This window comes from Anabrus simplex, chromosome 3 (assembly GCF_040414725.1).
Source record: "Anabrus simplex isolate iqAnaSimp1 chromosome 3, ASM4041472v1, whole genome shotgun sequence".
Taxonomy (NCBI): domain Eukaryota; kingdom Metazoa; phylum Arthropoda; class Insecta; order Orthoptera; family Tettigoniidae; genus Anabrus; species Anabrus simplex.
The window spans coordinates 147,382,866-147,402,389 of record NC_090267.1 but is presented as its reverse complement, the minus strand read 5'-3'; the positions used below and the strand labels follow the sequence as shown (position 1 = coordinate 147,402,389).

The 19,524-nt window shown below is 39.9% G+C and overlaps 1 protein-coding gene across 2 annotated transcripts in view; it reads left to right on the top strand.

Annotated features, from left to right (window-relative positions):
- Positions 1-19,524, top strand: part of LOC136867125 (cathepsin O) — a 117,001-nt gene that overhangs the window by 52,079 nt on the left and 45,398 nt on the right. For both annotated transcript variants that reach the window (XM_067144229.2, XM_067144228.2), the window contains exon 4: positions 11,607-11,755. In XM_067144229.2, the coding sequence (XP_067000330.2) occupies positions 11,607-11,755 (149 nt within the window). The remainder of the gene's footprint in view (positions 1-11,606; positions 11,756-19,524) is intronic.

Genomic DNA, 19,524 nt, shown 5'->3' with positions numbered 1-19,524 from the left:
AGTCACCTCTTTAGTATGGGATTAGCCCTTGTATTAACGGCCTAGTGCCAAGTAGGTCTTAATCAAAGTGTATTAGGAGTGCAAGTTCGCCTCCTCTCAAATTGTTACCTTAGAGGTCATTTAATTAACCTTCTTTTCATTTTATAGACCTCAGTAGATTGGGTATTCTACCCCTGTGTTTAGGTCCGTTGAGGACAGCTTGAAGGTGGAGTTTGGTGTGGCCTGGGAGAGGCTTAAATTTGAGAGCGAGTGGCTCTTTTGAAAATTGAGTGTTGTACGCCTCGTGGAGGCTTTTCTGTGTAATTTGGAGCAAGGGCTCCTAGGCATGAATGGGGTTTTCTGCCCCTCTGTTGAAACTTGTGTTTGGGGTAAAACTGGGCTGATTGCCCTAGCATTGTGGAGTCAGGGCGCGAAGCCCAAATCTTGTAAATATTGTAACTACCCTTTGGACTTGCTACTTTGTACCTGCCATGCTTGTTATTTCTTTGTTTTAAAAAAGAAAATATAACCTTGTTAAATTTTAAATTAATTTTACTTTAGTAGCTTGAGACCTGTTCACCACCCCGCACCTTCTTTCACGCATAACTACCACAAAAACTCGGTAACAAGTGGTAGCAGAGCGTGGTTGAATGGGTCTCAATTTAGCCCCTTTTGACGGCTAAACATTGTTTTGTTCCGAACTCTAACTATTTTCCCAGTTGCTGGAATTTTTTGAGTTTTTCAAAATTGTTCTGTCACCATGCCCGGCCCTCGCAATGTTCTCCATCTTAACTATTTGCGCAAGGAGGAGTTGATGTATGAATTGACTATTAGAAATGTACAATCTGGAGGCACGGTTGCAGTAGACACAAACAAGCTTAGAGAGTCCCTAGATTTGCCCATTTCCATCCCCAATTTGGGAGAGAAAGAAATTGACGACTCTCTTTCCACGATCACGGAGAATATTACTGGGCTAGCTTCTGTAGTTAGTTTTTTTGATGAAAATGATCCTTCTCCTAATCAAATTAAGCGTGTGCAAGCTAGGCTATATCACTTTTCAAATAGAGTTAATGATCTGTTGTCTCTGAAGTTGAATGACGTTCAGAAGAAGGAAGCTAGTACGCTGCTTGAAAATATGTCTGAATTATCTAGCAAGGTCACTCAATTGTTAACTGGGGAGGTTCCTCCCAAAACTGATCAACCCGTCACGGTGAATGTAGGTAGCGAGGAAGAGCCTCATAAGGGAGAAGTCAATAGGATAACCGTTGCTGCTCAAACAACTTCTGCCCCATTGGACGAGTCTGAACGCCGTGCATCGTTGAGTAACAGCCGTTCTGAATTAACTACCTTGCCATTGAAATCTTTACCTACTATGTCACCCGGGTTTAGCAGCTTGCCTCATCCATTGGCAATGTTGCTCAGAGGTATCTCTAAGTTTTCGGTTAATACCACCAGTGAAGTAATTTCATTTTTAAGATTTCTGGTTGAATTTCAGGATCATGCCCTTGTGTTTTCTCTTTCTCCATGTCAAATTTTGCAAATCATCTATCCTTATGCAATTGGTATTCTTTCTGACAAAATATTAAGAGCCATAGCCGAACAGTCATCTATTGAAGATTTTCATGCACACTTGCTTGCAAATTTTATTCCCGCCCGCGCGAGGTCATCTCTGATTCAGAAGTACTATTATCGTGTACAGCGCTTGGATGAGAACTTGGCTGATTTCATACAAGACATTCAGTTTTATACTAGGGTGTTTGCCCTTCATTTTCCTGAAGATCAGATTGTACAGGCTATTGTAGAAGGCATTTCACCATCTTATAGGTCATACTTGTGTTTCGCGGCGTGCCCTCAAACTTTCTCTGAACTTGAAGCGTTGGCCGTCTCAGCGGAAGGAGTTAGGTATGCCGATTCTTTGCGTGTGGCAAAAGAACCCCCTCCTTCGTTTAGTAATACTCGGCCTCCACCTCGCCGACCAGTCACACCCCGTAAATGTTATGCTTGCGGGTCGCCTGACCATCTTCGCAATAAATGTCCATTGGTCAAAACTAGTAGGGCAAATAATGGAGCTGGTTCAGCACAAGGCTGTTTTAAATGTGGGGCTTTCTCACATATCGCCAAGAATTGCCCAAACTCGATTAGCACCCCCTCCTGCTCAACTTCTGGTGCAAATTCTACCTATGCCAATAATAAAAAGTGACTAGTGGCTTCGGCTGAGTCGACTAATCCATCTTCTCGAGACTCAGCCCCTAGTAAACAGGTTGTAAATTCAGGGAACGAGCAATTTTCAAATTTATCTTTTGAAGGTCCCAAAGAGTGTCTTAGGATTGCGGCGGATTCCCCCGCACCGGTTCCTTTTCTTAAGATTGAGTTAAATAACGAGCCTATAACAGCTCTCTTAGATTCAGGCAGTGTTTGTTCGATTATTTCGGCTGAATGGTATTCTAAATTGAAGTCTGTTTGTAAACTCCCTGACTGTCTCATCTCCTGTTCAATATGTTTCGGCTAATTCATCCCCATTAGAAATTCTAGGTTCCTTATTGGTCAAAATTCGTATTTTTAAATTCACATGGAAAGTTAAATTGTTTGTGGCCAAGCTCTTGTCTTGCCCCATTATATTGGGAGCGGACTTTATTTTTCACACTGGTCTTGTGCTCGACCTTCAGAGTAGGTCTTGCACTTTCAAATTTGCCTCTAATTGTAACATCCCTTTATTAAAGTGTAATTCTGCATCATGTTCTTCTATTTCGCCTACCCAGGATGAGATGTTGTTAGATCTTAGACATCTACCTGAGGAGCAGGCTGATAGTATTCGTAAGCTGTGTCAGTCGTTTCCAGAGGTGTTTTCTGATACTCTTGGTGTTACTGACCTGAGGTCACGGATTCGATTCCTGTCCGTTTTCCACCGTATAGGCTATCTCCACCTAAAATGAAGGCTCTGAAAGAAATTATCGATCAGATGTTGAAAGATGGTATTATTAGGCCCTCTAAGTCGGCGTATTCTTCGCCTATTTTTCTAGTTCCGAAACCCCAAGGAGGCTTCAGGCCTGTCATTGATTATAGGGCTCTCAATCGGAAGGTGGTGTTACAATCTGTGCCCCTTCCCGACCTTCATTCTTGTTTTTCATGGTTTCGTAAGGCCAAGTTCTTTACTATCTTGGACTTGAATCAGGCCTACAATCAAATTCCCCTTGCCGAAGAGTCTAAACATCTTACAGCGTTTGCCACGGACTGGAACTTACACGAATACAACCGCGTGCCTTTCAGGCTCCCCACGGGAGCAGCTGTACTCACTAGGCTACTAGATAGGGTCTTCTCCGACATCAAATTTGAGTACTTATATCACTACTTGGATGATGTAGTCGTATTTTCAGAGACTTTTGAAGAGCATCTAGATCATCTGCGAGAAGTTCTCGATCGCCTTCGTAAGGCTGGGTTAACTGTTAAGTTGTCCAAGGTTGCCTTCGCTAAGCCCTCTATGTCTTTCCTAGGGCATATTGTGTCACCTGATGGTGTAGCCGTCGATCATTCTAGAACACAGGCCATCCGTGATTTTAAACCTCCCAAGGACATTAAAGGTATCGCCAGGTTCATTGGTATGGTGAATTTCTTCAGGAAGTTTATTCCTAACTTCGCTAATAGAGCGGCGCCCTTAAACCTTCTTCGTAGGAAAGGCATCAAATTTGAGTGGGGACCTTCTCAACAAGCCGCTTTCGAAGACCTTAAATTAGCTCTTTGTAATGCCCCTGTACTTGCTATGCCTGATTTCTCGAAGAAATTCATCGTCCAAACCGACGCGTCGTCGTCAGCAGTAGCGGCAGTCCTTCTTCAAGAGACTGAACTAGGGAGGCGACCCATTGCCTATGCATCTAGGACTTTGTCGGCTCAAGAAGCCAAGTATTCCATATATGAGCTCGAAAGTTTGGCAGTCTTATTCGCCTTAGAGAAGTTCCGTCTCTATCTGGAACATGTTAAATTCGACCTGGAGACAGATAATCAAGCCTTAAGCTGGGTCTTAGGTAGGCCGCGTCGTACTGGTCGTATAGCCCGCTGGGCCATTCGTATTTCTGCCTTCCAATTCGATGTCAGGCATATCAGAGGTACCGAAAATGTTGTTGCTGATGGACTCAGTCGTATGTTTTCAAACGACGTTGAGAACCATGAACCGGTCGACCGTTCATCACCTCCCGAGTCCACACTATTTGATGTTAATGCCATCTTAACTGATGCCCCCATGCTCTTTAGGGATATCGAGAAATACCAGCGTGAAGATCCGACGCTGGCTCCGATAATGGAAACCCTTTCTTCTGGGGAACATGTTGTCCCTTATGTTCTGAGGAATGGTGTTTTATGTTGCCCATCGAGGCATGACAAGATGATGAAGGTTGTCGTTCCAGCTGTTCTCGTGCCTATGATCGTCAAATATTATCATGAGACCCCATTAGGAGGGCATCTTGGAATCTTTAAAACCCGTGAAAAGATTCGTGAAATGTTCATCTGGAAAGGTATGGATGGTGAAATCCGTGAACTAGTAAAGGCTTGTAAATCCTGTTTGATTAGTAAACCAACCATGTTCACCAAGGTAGGCCTTTTGTCTTCCCATCAAGCGTCGCGCCCCATGGAACGCCTGTACATTGATTATGTAGGACCCTTCCCCCAGTCAAAGGGTAATGCTAACAAGTTCATCTTCGTATGCGTAGATGGTTTTACCAGATTTTCTTGGTTATTTCCGACTAAGCTGGCTACCGCTCAGTCCACCATTACTTGCCTAAATTCTATTTTTGCTTCTTTTGGTCCGTGCCAATATATTGTGTCCGATAATGCTAAGGCGTTTACATCAAATCTTTTTCGTAAATTCTGTTTTGACTTATCCATCTCTCATGTAACTACTTCTGCTTATTACCCTCAACCATCTCTGGCTGAACGGGTTAATCGTAATCTCAGGTCCGCACTTATTGCCTATCATCATGAAGATCATTCCAGGTGGGACACGTCCCTGCATTGGTTAGCTTTTGCTTTGAATTCGGCGGTTCATGAATCACATAAATTTACTCCAGCTTCTTTGATGTTCAAATTTGTTCCCAACACGCTGCTCTCTAACCTCTGGTCTCTGAGTGACATTCTACCCGAGACAATAGATCCGGATAATATTAAAGATCTTTGGAAGAAGGCTAAAGCCAATCTTAAGGTATCTCATGAAAAGGTTAGGGAAAGGTATGATCGTGGACGGAGACCCACCACTTTGAATGTAGGTGACCAGGTGATGGTCAAGAACTTTGTTCCCGCGGGCAAGCTTGCCCCCAGATTTCATGGGCCTTGTATCATTCTCGATTTTCTTACGCCAGTTACGTTGTTAGTAAGCAATCCAGCCACCGAGAGGATATTTAGGGTTCACCTGTCACAGGTGAAACCGGTGTAATTTCTGTGTTAACTTGCTTCATATTATTGTGAAAGGGGATATGAAGGTTATATTTTTTTTGAGTTTTCAATTTCTAGGCATTCTGCCCCTTCTATAATATTTTGTTTTATATGTAAGCATTTGTGTGAAACCTCGCCCGATTTGTTAAACTGCCATCCTGTCCTTGCCTCGGCCATTACCACGCTCCCGTCTCCTGCTCCAATACACACTGTGGCTGGATTATATTAAATGCCATGGACATCTGCACGCCGCTGACCCCTCAACCTCTTCACCAAGCCTGTGCCCTCAAAAAGATGATGGTCCAACACAATTCTGCCGCCTAGCTTTAATGTTTCAGTGCCCCCGCAGCCGCGCGGCGCCGTGCAGCAACTGGGGCAGAGGACGGGCCCCCTCTTCTCCAGCGAGGACGTCTGGTGCACGGCGAGCCGGAGCTCTTCTCCCGGCCAAGGCTGATGCGCGGCGCACGACCTGCTACTTGCCCGCAGCCTGTATATGTTCACCGCGGGCGCGGCGTGTTTCTACACCTCTGCTCCCCTCATAGTGCGGGCGAGCGGTATCTCAGGGTACTTGAGGGGTCCGAGCGGCCTCCTTTTGGACGCAAGCTGCAACGGCCGGTCTGGCCATTCAACTTAATCAATATCAACTACATGGACAGTTACGATAAGCAATGACTACACTTGGGAATTCAACAGCAATATTTGGCGGCAATTGCAAAATTTTTCTTCACCTCTAAGTATTAAAAGTTTATCTTCAGAAATTCAACTTCTACAAATATAAAGACTTTACTTCACCTGCAACAACAAAATTATGAAACTGAATCAAACCAAATTAAGAAATCTTATAAATGCTTCTGCAATCAATCTTCATATCCACAGCATAACTTGGACCTTGTTTCAAACAGATTTCATGTGTCACCCCTGGAGGTACTTTTGGGGGGGGAGGTCTGTACCGGGCGGTACACCTCCACGCCGCTAATTTAAAATTTGCGCCAGTTGAAACTCCTCTGCTGGAGGAAGTCTGAACTTTATATACGCTATTAATTCGCTACCTTCTCAGAAGATGTCACCACGTGGAAAATTTTGAGTTTTTGAACTGTGTCATTTTTGATGTGTTTTTGTTTTGCTTGAAGTAAGAAGTGTGAACTTTCTCTTCTAGAGGACACTACTGAAGATCAACAATAGTGCACCCTAGTGCGAAGTCAAAGAACTATTTTGTTGGAGAAATTTTTATTTCAAATGTTTGTTCTTTGCTAAATTTTTTTCAGTCATTGGTTAAGTTGGCAATATTAACCCCTTCTTTCCCCTTGTTTTTAATCTAGCCTATCCCGAATTTCTTAAATTAATTTTCCACCAATTATGTGTTTCTTCTTAGTATTGTGTAGGGGGTTTATTGATGAACCAATAAAATCCTCGTGGGAGGGTGTTCTCATTCCCCTAACGCCTAGAACCTTCCGCGAGAGTATTTAAACTGCTGATTTTTGGGTCTCCGGGCCACTTCTGTTCCATCTTTCAGTGTATAAAGTACATAGCAGGAGGCGGGAAGCGCCTCTTTCCTCGGCAGCGGTCAACAACAAGGTAATGGCCGATTAATAACTTCTTTCTTTGCTAGCTCAGCAGTTTAACTCTCGGGGCGGGTTCTAAGCGTTCCACCATGTAACCTTTTCCTAAATGTAACTACTCTTTCATATATTCTCTTTTAAAGCTACATACTGGGATAGAGAGTGCTAACCCTCTCGAGCTCCCACTCATATTGTTTTGAGGTGAACTTATTTTTCTCAACCTATGCTTCGTTAACGTAAAACAAATTGTTCTCTTCTTAAGTCACCTCTTTAGTATGGGATTAGCCCTTGTATTAACGGCCTAGTGCCAAGTAGGTCTTAATCAAAGTGTATTAGGAGTGCAAGTTCGCCTCCTCTCAAATTGTTACCTTAGAGGTCATTTAATTAACCTTCTTTTCATTTTATAGACCTCAGTAGATTGGGTATTCTACCCCTGTGTTTAGGTCCGTTGAGGACAACTTGAAGGTGGAGTTTGGTGTGGCCTGGGAGAGGCTTAAATTTGAGAGCGAGTGGCTCTTTTGAAAATTGAGTGTTGTACGCCTCGTGGAGGCTTTTCTGTGTAATTTGGAGCAAGGGCTCCTAGGCATGAATGGGGTTTTCTGCCCCTCTGTTGAAACTTGTGTTTGGGGTAAAACTGGGCTGATTGCCCTAGCATTGTGGAGTCAGGGCGCGAAGCCCAAATCTTGTAAATATTGTAACTACCCTTTGGACTTGCTACTTTGTACCTGCCATGCTTGTTATTTCTTTGTTTTAAAAAAGAAAATATAACCTTGTTAAATTTTAAATTAATTTTACTTTAGTAGCTTGAGACCTGTTCACCACCCCGCACCTTCTTTCACGCATAACTACCACAAAAACTCGGTAACAATTTGGATCAATACTTTAATGCCAACTACAATCTTAACGAAATAACTGAGAAACCCAATATTTTATTTGACCTTTTCATTACTTGTTACAGAGAAAAACAAATCGGTCGTTCAAAACTCTTTCTTTAAGTCAGTTAAGGGTCCCCCACCAATACAAACACCATCACTTCCTCTCCCGTCCACCTTTTCCATCCCTCCCACCTTCCACCACTTACATCATTCCTCCCCTCCGTATTCACCTACCCCCTCTCCCGCTGATCTACTCCGCGCTACGCTCACTCTGTAAGTTGCATTCAGTACAGCAAGTTTGTTCCACGCAGCTCAAGGTGAGTCATCGTTTATATTTTCAGGTGCCTTGCTCGTTCTCTATTTGATTACTCGCGTTAATACTAACTTCTTTCCCCAGGTTCATTGGGGTTCCAATTGAACTGAGACTACTTCTGTTTAACACAGCAAGCTTTTCATTCCACCATAGAACATGTCCAAGTTTATCAACTTTTAATCTTATGCTGGTCTCATCGGACAACTCTTCCCTCTACGCAAAAGTGGAACTCACATCTAGAACTTTCTAGAAGCATATACTTAGTTATACATTTTAATTGTGCAACACAGGAGTAACTGTCAACCAAAGACTATCTCATCAAGAGTTTTTACGTGACTTCACAAAGATTTTACTTGTCAATGTGAACACTTCTGTTACTTTTATCATAATTCGCATATACGGTTTTTCACTTTTGTCTGTCATTCCACCACCATCCCATTCTTCTAGATCCTCTCTCATTTCTCCACATTATTTTACTTTATTTTATCACTATGTCTTTTACTGTTGTAATTTGGCTAGGCTGATGATGGTCCACAGTGGACCGAAACTAGTACATATTAATATCATTGTAATGTTTTTGTAAAACATCAAATGATTTTTTAGTATTGAGAAGGTGAAATATTAAAATTTTGTATTTACTTTAAGCATAGTCTTAACTCAATACGGAACCTAACAATGAAGTTTATTACTTTGAATGTTTAGCAAGAGGTAAAAAATCATGCTTGCCGCCATTTACTGTATCTGCCATAGATTCCAAATTTAGAAAATGTGAAAGGGAATTTCTATTTAAATGGACAATCCATACCTTAAGTTTCTTTTCAAATGCATTGACAATACTTATCATAACTCAAATATTATGATCTTTTCCTTGCAATTCGAGATTTAACTCTTTTAATTTTGAGGTGATATCTGCCAAGAATGTTAATTCGATTAGCCAAGGTATATCATAAAGTTCGTGATATTTCTCAGGAGATGATTTCATAAAGTCTCGTATCTCATTCAACAGGCAGCAAAACCGTTAGTGTTTTCCCCCTAGTAAGCCACCTTACGTCTGCATGAAGGATGACGTCACCATACTCCGAATCTGACATACTTAAAATATTTGTGAACAATCGGTGACGAGTAGATGACGATGTTATATAATTCACGACATGAGTTACAATTTTCTTGACATGATCGAACTTTAAAACCTTTGCGCATAAAGAAATTTTGGAAATGATTCATCCTTAGTGCAAAGAGAAAGAAATCCATTATTTCTACCAGGTATAGACGGTGCTCCTTCTGTTGTTCTAGTGACAAGCTTTGACAGTGGTAAGTTACTCTCTTTGTTGAATATAACGAAAGCATTAAATACGTCTTCTCCCCTAGTACGTCCATGAAGTGGCAATAGCTTGACAAATTCTTCCTTTACTGTAAAATCATTAAAAACCATTCTAGCAAATACAACTCAGCAGTGTCAGACATATCAGCACCTTCATCAAACTAGAGTGCAAAATGTTCACACGATTTCAAATCCTGATGTAATTGAGATTCCATATTATTAGAAATCTGTTCAACCCGCCTAGCAACAGTTTGGTGAGACAACTGAAGTACTTTGATTGAAGATATCAATTCAGATTTATCTTTGTGGGATTCGAACAGAGATTCAACGGCATTTAGCACAGCTTCTTTCACTCCAAAACAGAGTCCATTATTCTTTTAAGTAACCTATCCTCCATTTGCCTCACATGACCCCACCACCTAAGCTGGTTTATGCGTACATCTTCATCCGTCGAGTTTATTCCTAACTTAGCCTTTATCTTCTCATTCAGAGTACCCTCCTGCCATTGTTCACACCTGTTTGTACCAGCAATCATTCTCCCTGCTTTCATGTCTGTTACTTCTAACTTCTAAGAAGGAAGTCCACTCCTGGGCGAAACTATCTTTACATCGGTCTGTTTTCAGACCAACTTTGCTTTACGGGAGTGAAAGTTGGCTGGACTGAGGATAAATTATTCGTAAGTTAGAAGTAACAGACATAAAAATAGCGAGGATGATTGCTGGCACAAACAGGTGGGAACAATGGCAGGAGGGTACTTGTAATGAGGAGATAAAGGCTAAGTTAGGAATTAACTTGATGAAGCTGTGCGCATAAAACGGCTGTGGTGGAGTCATGTGAGGTGAATGGAGGAGGATAGGTTTCCTAGGTTAATAATGGACTCTGTTCTGGAAGGTAAGAGAAGTAGAGGGAGACCAAGACGATGATGGTTAGACTCATTTTCTAACAATTTAAAGATAAGAGGTATAGAACTAAATGACGCCACAGCATTAGTTGCAAATAGAGGATTGTGGCGACGTTAAGCAAATTCACAAAGGCTTGCAGACTGAACGTTGAAAGGCGTAACGGTCTACAATGATGTATGTTATTATTTTAAATGCTCCCAATTGCATCTCTGTTTACCACCCCTGCAATGTAGTATCTTGAGATTTAGCAAGAAAATGAAAATTAGGAGGTTCAGTAACCAAAATGGTCTTGTTTGATATAATGGATATCACAAGTTAATAGAATGGAAGATTGAACATAGGGTAGTATGAAAACAGTAACTCAGAAACTGACTTAATCTGTGTTTCTTGTAAACTCACTATATGCTGTATGCTAAAAGTGTTCATTTCTGAGCAGAATCATTATTTGTAGCAAAGTAAATTTTGTAGAATTCTTGGGTGTACCTATTACCATTAGTTTTGTTATTGCTGTTAGACCTATGCAAACTTTACTTTGTGATGCATTAAAGATCAGCATTATCTCAGATTATTTCATGACTTTATTTGCTGCATTACACTTTCCTGTCTTGTTTTTTTACCACACATTTTTAACCACCTTTTAAGTATTTTCTTTTCCATCGATAATGAAGCATTTTATTCACTGCTTTTTCAGATCCGTAGTAATAACATACCCAGTACATAAACATTTTTGTCATTGTTTGGAACTTAATGAGTTTACAGAAAACTGGCCAGAAAAAGTTTGTAAGTAATGTTTCTTGTGAGAATAGCAGCATCTGAAAATAATATATTTCTTAAACAAATCTAGAACCTGTTAACACACAGTTCAGAAAAGTTTTGTTATAAACTCTGATGGAAGTGACTTTCCTCCCACTGCTGCAGGTGCTAACGTATATCTTGGTTGTCAATCAAATAATCGGTATGAAATTAAACATATGATAAATAATACACGCATTTGTCTGAAGTTACATAACATATCACAGATAAAACTGTAATAGTAAGTTGCAGATATTTTCCTCAGTTTGTGCCTAAAATGAAAGGGGGAGGAAAAAAATGAGTTAACAAGTGAACAAAAGACTCTTATTGGGAGTGCTTTTGATATCAATACTCCTGGTTCAATCTGACCTAGGCAAAGTTCGTGTAAGTATCTCATAAATGTTTTAAAGTTCTTATTGTATTATGATTTTAATTTTTTACTTTTAGATAATTGACTGTGCTGGGAATGGAAATATGGGCTGTTCTGGAGGAGACACTTGTGGACTTCTTGAATGGCTTGTTGGTAATAAAATCAGCATTAGGAATGACAAGGAGTACCCTTTAATGTGGAAAACTCAAGCATGTAAGCTGAAAGGGTATGTTTGACTTTCAAATCTTCTTCACATAATAATAAGACTATATACAGTAGACTCTCGATTATCCATGGTAATTGCAGGTGGACAAATAGTGGATGTTCGAGAATGGTGGATAATCCACAAATGAGGTAAAATAGATACTAACAATGAAGTTTGCTGTGTTAAAATATTGTGGAGTTAAATGGAGCTAATGACTTCAGTACACAGTATCTAATGGTTGCCTATACCTCGTTGACCAAGTGGATGATGCATTAAATTTGCCTTTAATTCCCAAGACCGTAAAAAAAATTGGGGCTGTTTGGCATGCATTATGCCAGATATATCTGCTCGTTTCTGTTGAAACCATTGCAACATGGCTTTATCCAGTTTTGTGTAAGTAGACATTTTCACTGTTTCCTATTTGGACAAACCCCTGGATGAGTAAGAGCAGCTTACAAAATTTATTATTTTGTCTTTGTTTTTACAGATATTATGATCTGGTTTTTCATCCATGCTGTAAACCAGACAGGTTGTGAATAGAAAAGCCTTCATGTTTACACACAGTTTCCAGCTTCTGCTGTATCATTAACACTAAATGTTTACATTTTTTTATATTGCTCGGCATTAACAGAAACTAACGAAATGTTTGTGTGCTGTTGACATTCGCTTATTAAACAGTACTGAACTAGGAACATGGTGAAGGCCATTGCTCTGTACGCCAGCTGTTCGAGAGGTAAGAGACTGTGGGTCAGTGTTGTGATGTGCAGTCAAATGCAATAAGTTTTAATAGTTGGAACTTGTCTTTATTTAATTGAGCAAGTTGGCTGTGCAGATAGGCGCGTGCAGCTGTGAGCTTGCATTCGGGAGATAGTGGGTTTGAATCCCACTGTCGGCAGCCCTGAAGATGGTTTTCCGTGGTCTCCCATTTTCACACCAGAAAAATGCTGGGGCTGTACCTTAATTGAGACCACGGCCGCTTCCTTCCCACTCCTAGCCCTTTCCTATTCCATAGTCGCCATAAGACCTGTCTGTACCGAGCGAGTTGGCCGTGCGGTTCAGAGCGCGCAGCTGTGAGCTTGCATCTGGGAGATAATGGGTTCAAACCTCACTGTCGGCAGCCCTGAAGATGGTTTTCCGTGGTTTCCCATTTTCACACCAGGCAAATTCTGGGGCTGTAGCTTAAATAAGGCTACGGCCGCTTCCTTCTCATTCCTAGGCCTTTCCTGTCCCATCGTCGCCATAAGACCTATCAGTGTCGGTGTGACGTAAAGAAACTAGCAAAAAAAAAGACCTGTGTTGGTGCGACGTAAAGCCATTAGCAAAAAGGAAAAACCTCACTGTTGGCAGCCCTGAGGATGATTTTCTGTGGTTTCCCATTTTCACACCAGGCAAATGCTGGGGGTGTGCCTTAAGGCCATGGCCGCTTTCTTCCCACTCCTAGCCCTTTTGTATCCCATCGTCGCCATAAGACCTATCTGTGTCGGTGTGACGTAAAGCAACTTATAAAAACTTGTAAATTTAATTTTTTTATTTTGTAGACCACTGCAGTTAATCTATCTACAGATAATGAGAATCTACTGTACAATAATTTGTACATATTATATTTTATCACACTTTGATATTTAAGACCATGTGAGTTTGTTCCTTTCTAGCTGTACCAGTTTATAAAGTGCATATAAAATTAACTTTAGGGTCACGTGTGTGTAAAGGGGATCTTTGTTCTGTGCAGTAAAATGGAGAAGGAGACTGGTTGAGCACCCCGTGCAAGACCTGGCTCTTTAATTCTCACGTCTCTCTGGCATCAGAAAGAACCCTTGTTTCTGGTGTTCTGGTTTGTGTTTGAAAAGTGTGGGAAATTTTCCACACGCATGTAAAAATACACAAGGCTGTCCTATAGAATTCCTGCAAGAGGAACATCTTAATAAATAATGAAAATAAAGTTTACCTTATCTCATTAGCCTGGACTCTCCTGTGGAGCAAGAACTCGAAGGAATGCCGTCTGCTCTGAGAAGCAAGATGAGAATCCTATGCTAACTTCGTGTCTTGGGAAATCGTTGTCTTGTAGAGACGCATGGAATAGATATTGCTGGCGTATTTTCAACGGGTTCTCTTCCATATTATGATGCCGATTTTATATCTTGCCCATCAATTGCTATTTTATTTACCAGTGTGGGATGTGTAAAAATAATAATAATCCCGTGGGGGTTTCAGCCTGTTCCCCTATCGGGCGCGTCCCAGGTGGCGGATCAGGAGGCTCGCCGGACTTGTCCAGAGGGTTTGAGGGAAATAAAATACCTCTCGCGGACCAAAAGCAGGCACAGCTCGCCAACATCTTCAGCAACCTCTGAAGCTCACTACTTCAGTTGTAACCATGACACCGACATAGATCGATGTCCCCAATACTTTTAACTTGATAGCATGATGGAATCAGCCTACAATATAAGTACCCCAGGCCGTAATAGACATACTAGTTTTTCTCGGTCATCATATTCTGGGGGACAGAGAACATCATGCGGGAATGTATCGGAGCTTCCCAAATCTCTTCGCCCAAAATGCAAAACTTTCTTTGGTAGTCTAAACATCAACACACTTCGGAAAACTGGGAAGTTAAAACAATTAACAGACATGTTAGATAAACATCCAAATTTTAGCACTCCAGGAAACCAGATACACGGATGAAAATCATTTTGACTCAGGAAATTATAGAATTTACAAAGGCAAGCCAGCAATCTCCCTTCATAAGAGACCATTACAATTTGGTACAGGATTCGCTGTAAGAAGAAACATTGTAAACTCAGTACTTAACTTTTCTTCGCCTTCTGAAAGAATTTCAACACTATCCATTAAATCAGGAAACAAAGCTTATACATTACTTAATGCGCATGCACCCACCAATAACTACAGTCAAAAAGATCCACAAATGGTGGAAGATTTCTGGGAACTGCTAGAAGAAACTACAGCCACAATTCCAAATCATCACATAAAAATTCTCTTAGGAGATTTCAATCCCCAAATTGGTAGAGAAAAGAAATTCAGGACCATTGTAGGACTACAGCACACAATAGAACTAATAAAAATGGAGAAAGATTGATTTTTGCAAAAAATTTTGATCTCAAATTAATGTCCCCAAATTTTCACTTCGGAGAATTTCAACTAGATAATGTGGCTATTTCTAAGAAAAATCAAAAAGAAATTATGAATGTTAAAGTTAAAAAAGGGATCATTGACTCTGACCACCATCTATCCTTAATCAAGATCAAATTTCAACCAAACAGGTCCAAACCCAGAATAACAAAAAACCTGTGTGTCGATCCAGAATTTCTTAAACAGAACACTAGTTCTTTCCTTGAAAGTATTCCTACTCACAATCCTTCGAACTGGTTAGAACTCAGACATACTTTTGAAGGCTTCTCGAAATGTTGGCACACCACCCAGCAAACGCAAACATAGGTGGTGGAATGAAACCTGCGACAAGGCCATAAACTTTAGAAGTAATGCCTGGCAGAATAGGAATTCTCATAAAACTGAACAAACCTGGCAGGAATTCACCAAAATACAGAAACAAACATAAAAAATTATCAGGTCTGAAAAATGCAAATACAAACACTACAAATTGGCAGAAATTGAACAAGATTAAAAAAAAAAATAATAATAATAAAAAAAAAAATACACGAAACTTCTACAAAACTTTCAGAGAAGAATTATCATATTATCAGGCACCTGGTCTTTGCTTCAAACGCTCAGATGGGACATTGGAAACGAATAACCAAGAGAACTGCAAACTTCTAGCAGTTTATTTCCAGGATCTTTTAAACTGTGAATCCCCTAAAGAACAACTCACCTTTGAAAAACCCTTGTCTAATCAAGATTCAGAACTCCCAACACTGGAAGAAGTCAAAGAAATAATCCATGCACTCAAAAATAACAAAGCCCCGGGGGAAGATGGTATAATTGCCGAAATGCTGAAGATAGGTGACAGCGTAGCCCAGAAAATCCATTCGATTCTTGAGAACATCTGGATCACTGAAGAAATCTCAGAAGATTCACTACACAAGAAAGGGGATAAAACGAACATCAATAATTATAGAGGAATTAGCTTACAAAATTTTTTCCAAAGCACTGCTCACTAGACTTCAGCAACAAACAGACCATCTAATTGGTGAATACCAGGCAGGTTTCCGAAAAGGAAGATCTTGTACAGAACAAATCCTTAATCTCAAAACTATCCTCCAAATGCGCAAAACCAGACAGTCATTACTTTTGTAGATTTCAGAAAAGCATATGACTATAGACTGTCAAACACTTTTCAATACTCTAGAAGAATTTCAAGTGGATGTAAAAACAAGAGAATTAATCAAACAAACATTAACTGCACTACTTCAAAAGTTAAATTCGTAGGCAAAATATGAGCCTTTTCCTGTTAACACATCCGTCAAGGGGATGGTTTATCACCGTTACTGTTAAACTTGGTACTTCAGAAAGTAATCAGGACCTGGGAAAAGGAAACCAAAGGAATAACCCTTGGAAGACTACGTAAAGACAGAATTCACGTGCAGTGTCTGGCCTTTGCTGATGACATAGCAATCCTTTCCAATAATAGGCATGAAGAAATTCATTCCATTGAAAAACTACATGAAATTGCCATCAAAACCGGACTTCAAATTTCGTATGAGAAAACTCAGTACATGGAAGGAACCTCACGATACTTAGATGGACAACCTATGATAACTAAATTCGGCAAAATTATTCGAGTGAATCAATTTAAATATTTGGGACAAATTATTCAGCCTTCTGGTTTAAACCGCGAAGCAAATAAAGAATTTCCAAATTACGGAAAGCATACAGGATCACTTGGAAGAGGTATAATAAAAAATATCTCGAAATGCAAAACTTAGACACTATAATACAGTGATCAAACCTGAAGCGTTATATGCCTCAGAAACTTTAATCATTGATGGCAGATCTTTAACCAAAGACATTGAAAAACAAGAAAGGAAAATTTAACGAAAAATTTTTGGTCCAGTTTGTATAGGAGATATATTGTCATTCTGAAAAAAAATTTCACACTTTTCGGAAAAGACGATTGAAATTTTATGGACACATTATCAGAATGAACACTAACATGCTAACTAAGAGAATTCTCAACCTGGCCCTTTCATTAAAAACCAAGAACAGCTGGCTTCGTGAAATTGAAACAGATCTCCAGGAAATCAACATCTCAGAAGACATTGTACAGGACAGGTGGAAATTCAGAACCAAAATCGACAATCACCACTTTGAAGACAAACCCAACACCAGAGCTACTATAACTTGGACAGAAGAACGAAGGAAAAAGCTCAGCGAGAGGATGAAGAGATTTTGGGAGGAAAAGAAGGCCAACACATCAGGTAAGCAAGTTCATCCGTGCTCCTGAGAAGGGCATAACGATGTAAAAAAAAAAAAAAAAAAAAAAAATTCGTGTGGCTATTTCTAGCCAAGTGCAGCCCTTGTATGGCAGACCCTCCGATGTGGGTGGACGGCATCTGCCATGTGTAGGTAACTTCATGTCATTGTGGTGGAGGATAGTGTTACATGTGGTGTGTGAGTTGCAGGGATGTTGGGGACACCACAAACACCCAGCCCCCCTGGTCATTGGAAGTAACCAATGAAGGTTAAAATCCCCAACCTGGTCGGGAATCGAACCCGGGACCCTCTGAACCGAAGGCCAGTTCGCTGACCATTCAGCCAATGAGTCGGACTGTGTAAACATGATCTTAGATTTTTCAAAGGATATTGTAAGACCTATTTTTTGTTCTATTTCCTGAATAGATTTAATTTGGTGTACAGTTTCCTGAATATTGTTGGACAATAGAGCAAGGTTATCAGCAAATCCTAAACAGTTTAAACTTCAATTTTGTTTGGAACTTCCAACTTTTATGTTCTTTTGGGTTGACCTTGTACCATTCCCTTATTATAAATTCTAATACACAATTAAATAGTAATGATGATAGATAGTCTCCTTGTCTTAAACCTGTTTAAATCACAAATGGTCAAGAAACCTCTACTCTAAACATTACTTTTGATATGGTATTAGTTAAAGTAAGTTCTATCAGTTTAATTTAGGATTGAGTACAAAATTCCGTAACATTTTTTAACATTGAAGGGCCGGGCGAGTTGGCTGTGCGGTTAGGGGCACGCGGCTGTGAGCCTGCATCCGGGGGATAGTGGGTTCGAATTCCACTGTCGGCAGCCCTGAAGATGGTTTTCCTTGGTTTCCCATTTTCACACGAGGCAAATGCTGGGGCTGCACCTTATTTAAGGTCACGGTCGCTTCCTTCCAACTCCTAGGCCTTCCCTCTCCCATTGTCGCTGTAAGACCTATCTGTGTCGGTGCGACGTAAAGCCACTAACAAAAAAAAAAAAAACAACATTGAAGGTCTATGTATACAATCATATGCCTTCTTAAAGTCAACAATAATGTTATTACCATAGGCTTGTTTTATTTTATGTAGTATGCCATTATTAATTTTAGTGATCTGTTCAGCACAACTTATCCAGGGTCTAAAGCCTCCTTGGTATTCTAACTTCTTCTAGTTGATCTTTGATCCTTCCATATTAGATCTTGGAAAAAATCTTGTCTGTGCAGTCCAAGATAGACAATCCTCTATAATTATCCGGATTAATCTTATCTCTTTTCTTTTATGAACGGGTGTATTAAGGCTGTTATCCAATGTTCTGGATACTGTTCAGTGGTCCGAATTTTTGTTAAAGCCATGTGTAAGGAAATCCGAACCGTATTTTACTTGAATATTTCCACATCTCTATACAAAAACCTGGTCTTTTCTGCATGCCTTATTTTTAAGTTCTTTTAGTGCTTTTTCTAAATCTTGAAATGTTCGAGGGTCTGTGTTATTAAATTTGGTTTTTATTGGAGTATTTGTATTAATTTGTAATAGTTTCTTAGGTTCTTCACAGTTCAAAAGTTTACTGAATGCTTTTGCCATAATCTCAGCATTTTCACTACTGCTATGTGCCATGTTTCCATTTTCATCTTTCAACATTAATGTAGGAGGAGCATATTTCTGTAGTTGTCTTCAGAAATTTTATAATAGCCTCTGGAATTAGTGTTATGATAATTAACTTCAATGGAGTTTGTTATATCCGTATGAAATTCTCTCTTAATTTTTCTAATATTTTGCAAGAAATTCTTCCTGATATTTTTTATGTTGATAGAATTTTCTTCTGATTTATGGGCTTGGAAATTGAACCATGCCTGATGTCTCTCTTTATGAATTTCATCACATTCTGTCATCCACCAGGCATGTTTTTTTTACAAGGGTTCAATGGAGCTAAATTTTCAGCTTGTTTTCTGAGAACTGGGATCAGTTCAAGGTCATCTATCAGTTTTATTGTTTGTGTGGCTTCCTATAAATTTCCTTCTGGAAAAAATTATCCATACAAATGTGGTCTAGCTGCCATTCCCTTTTTCTTATTATATTAATAAGATAAATGAAATGCATAAAGACAACATACCCATAAGGCCAATAGTAAACTTCAAGAATAGCCCCACATATGGAGTTGCTAAATTTATACAAGTATTTCTACAGAGACATTACAAATTTTCTTCACCAGCAATAGTCAACTACAGTTGTCATGTTCTGCCCTCTTATGGAAGTGATGTAACTTTGTTTGACAGGCTTTAATACACGGACAGAAGTCAGTTGTTACTGTTATGGATATGTTATGTTCTTAGATGTGTTGCAAATACAACGTTACCTTGAATTAAATATTTGGCTGTTACTGTTTTCATG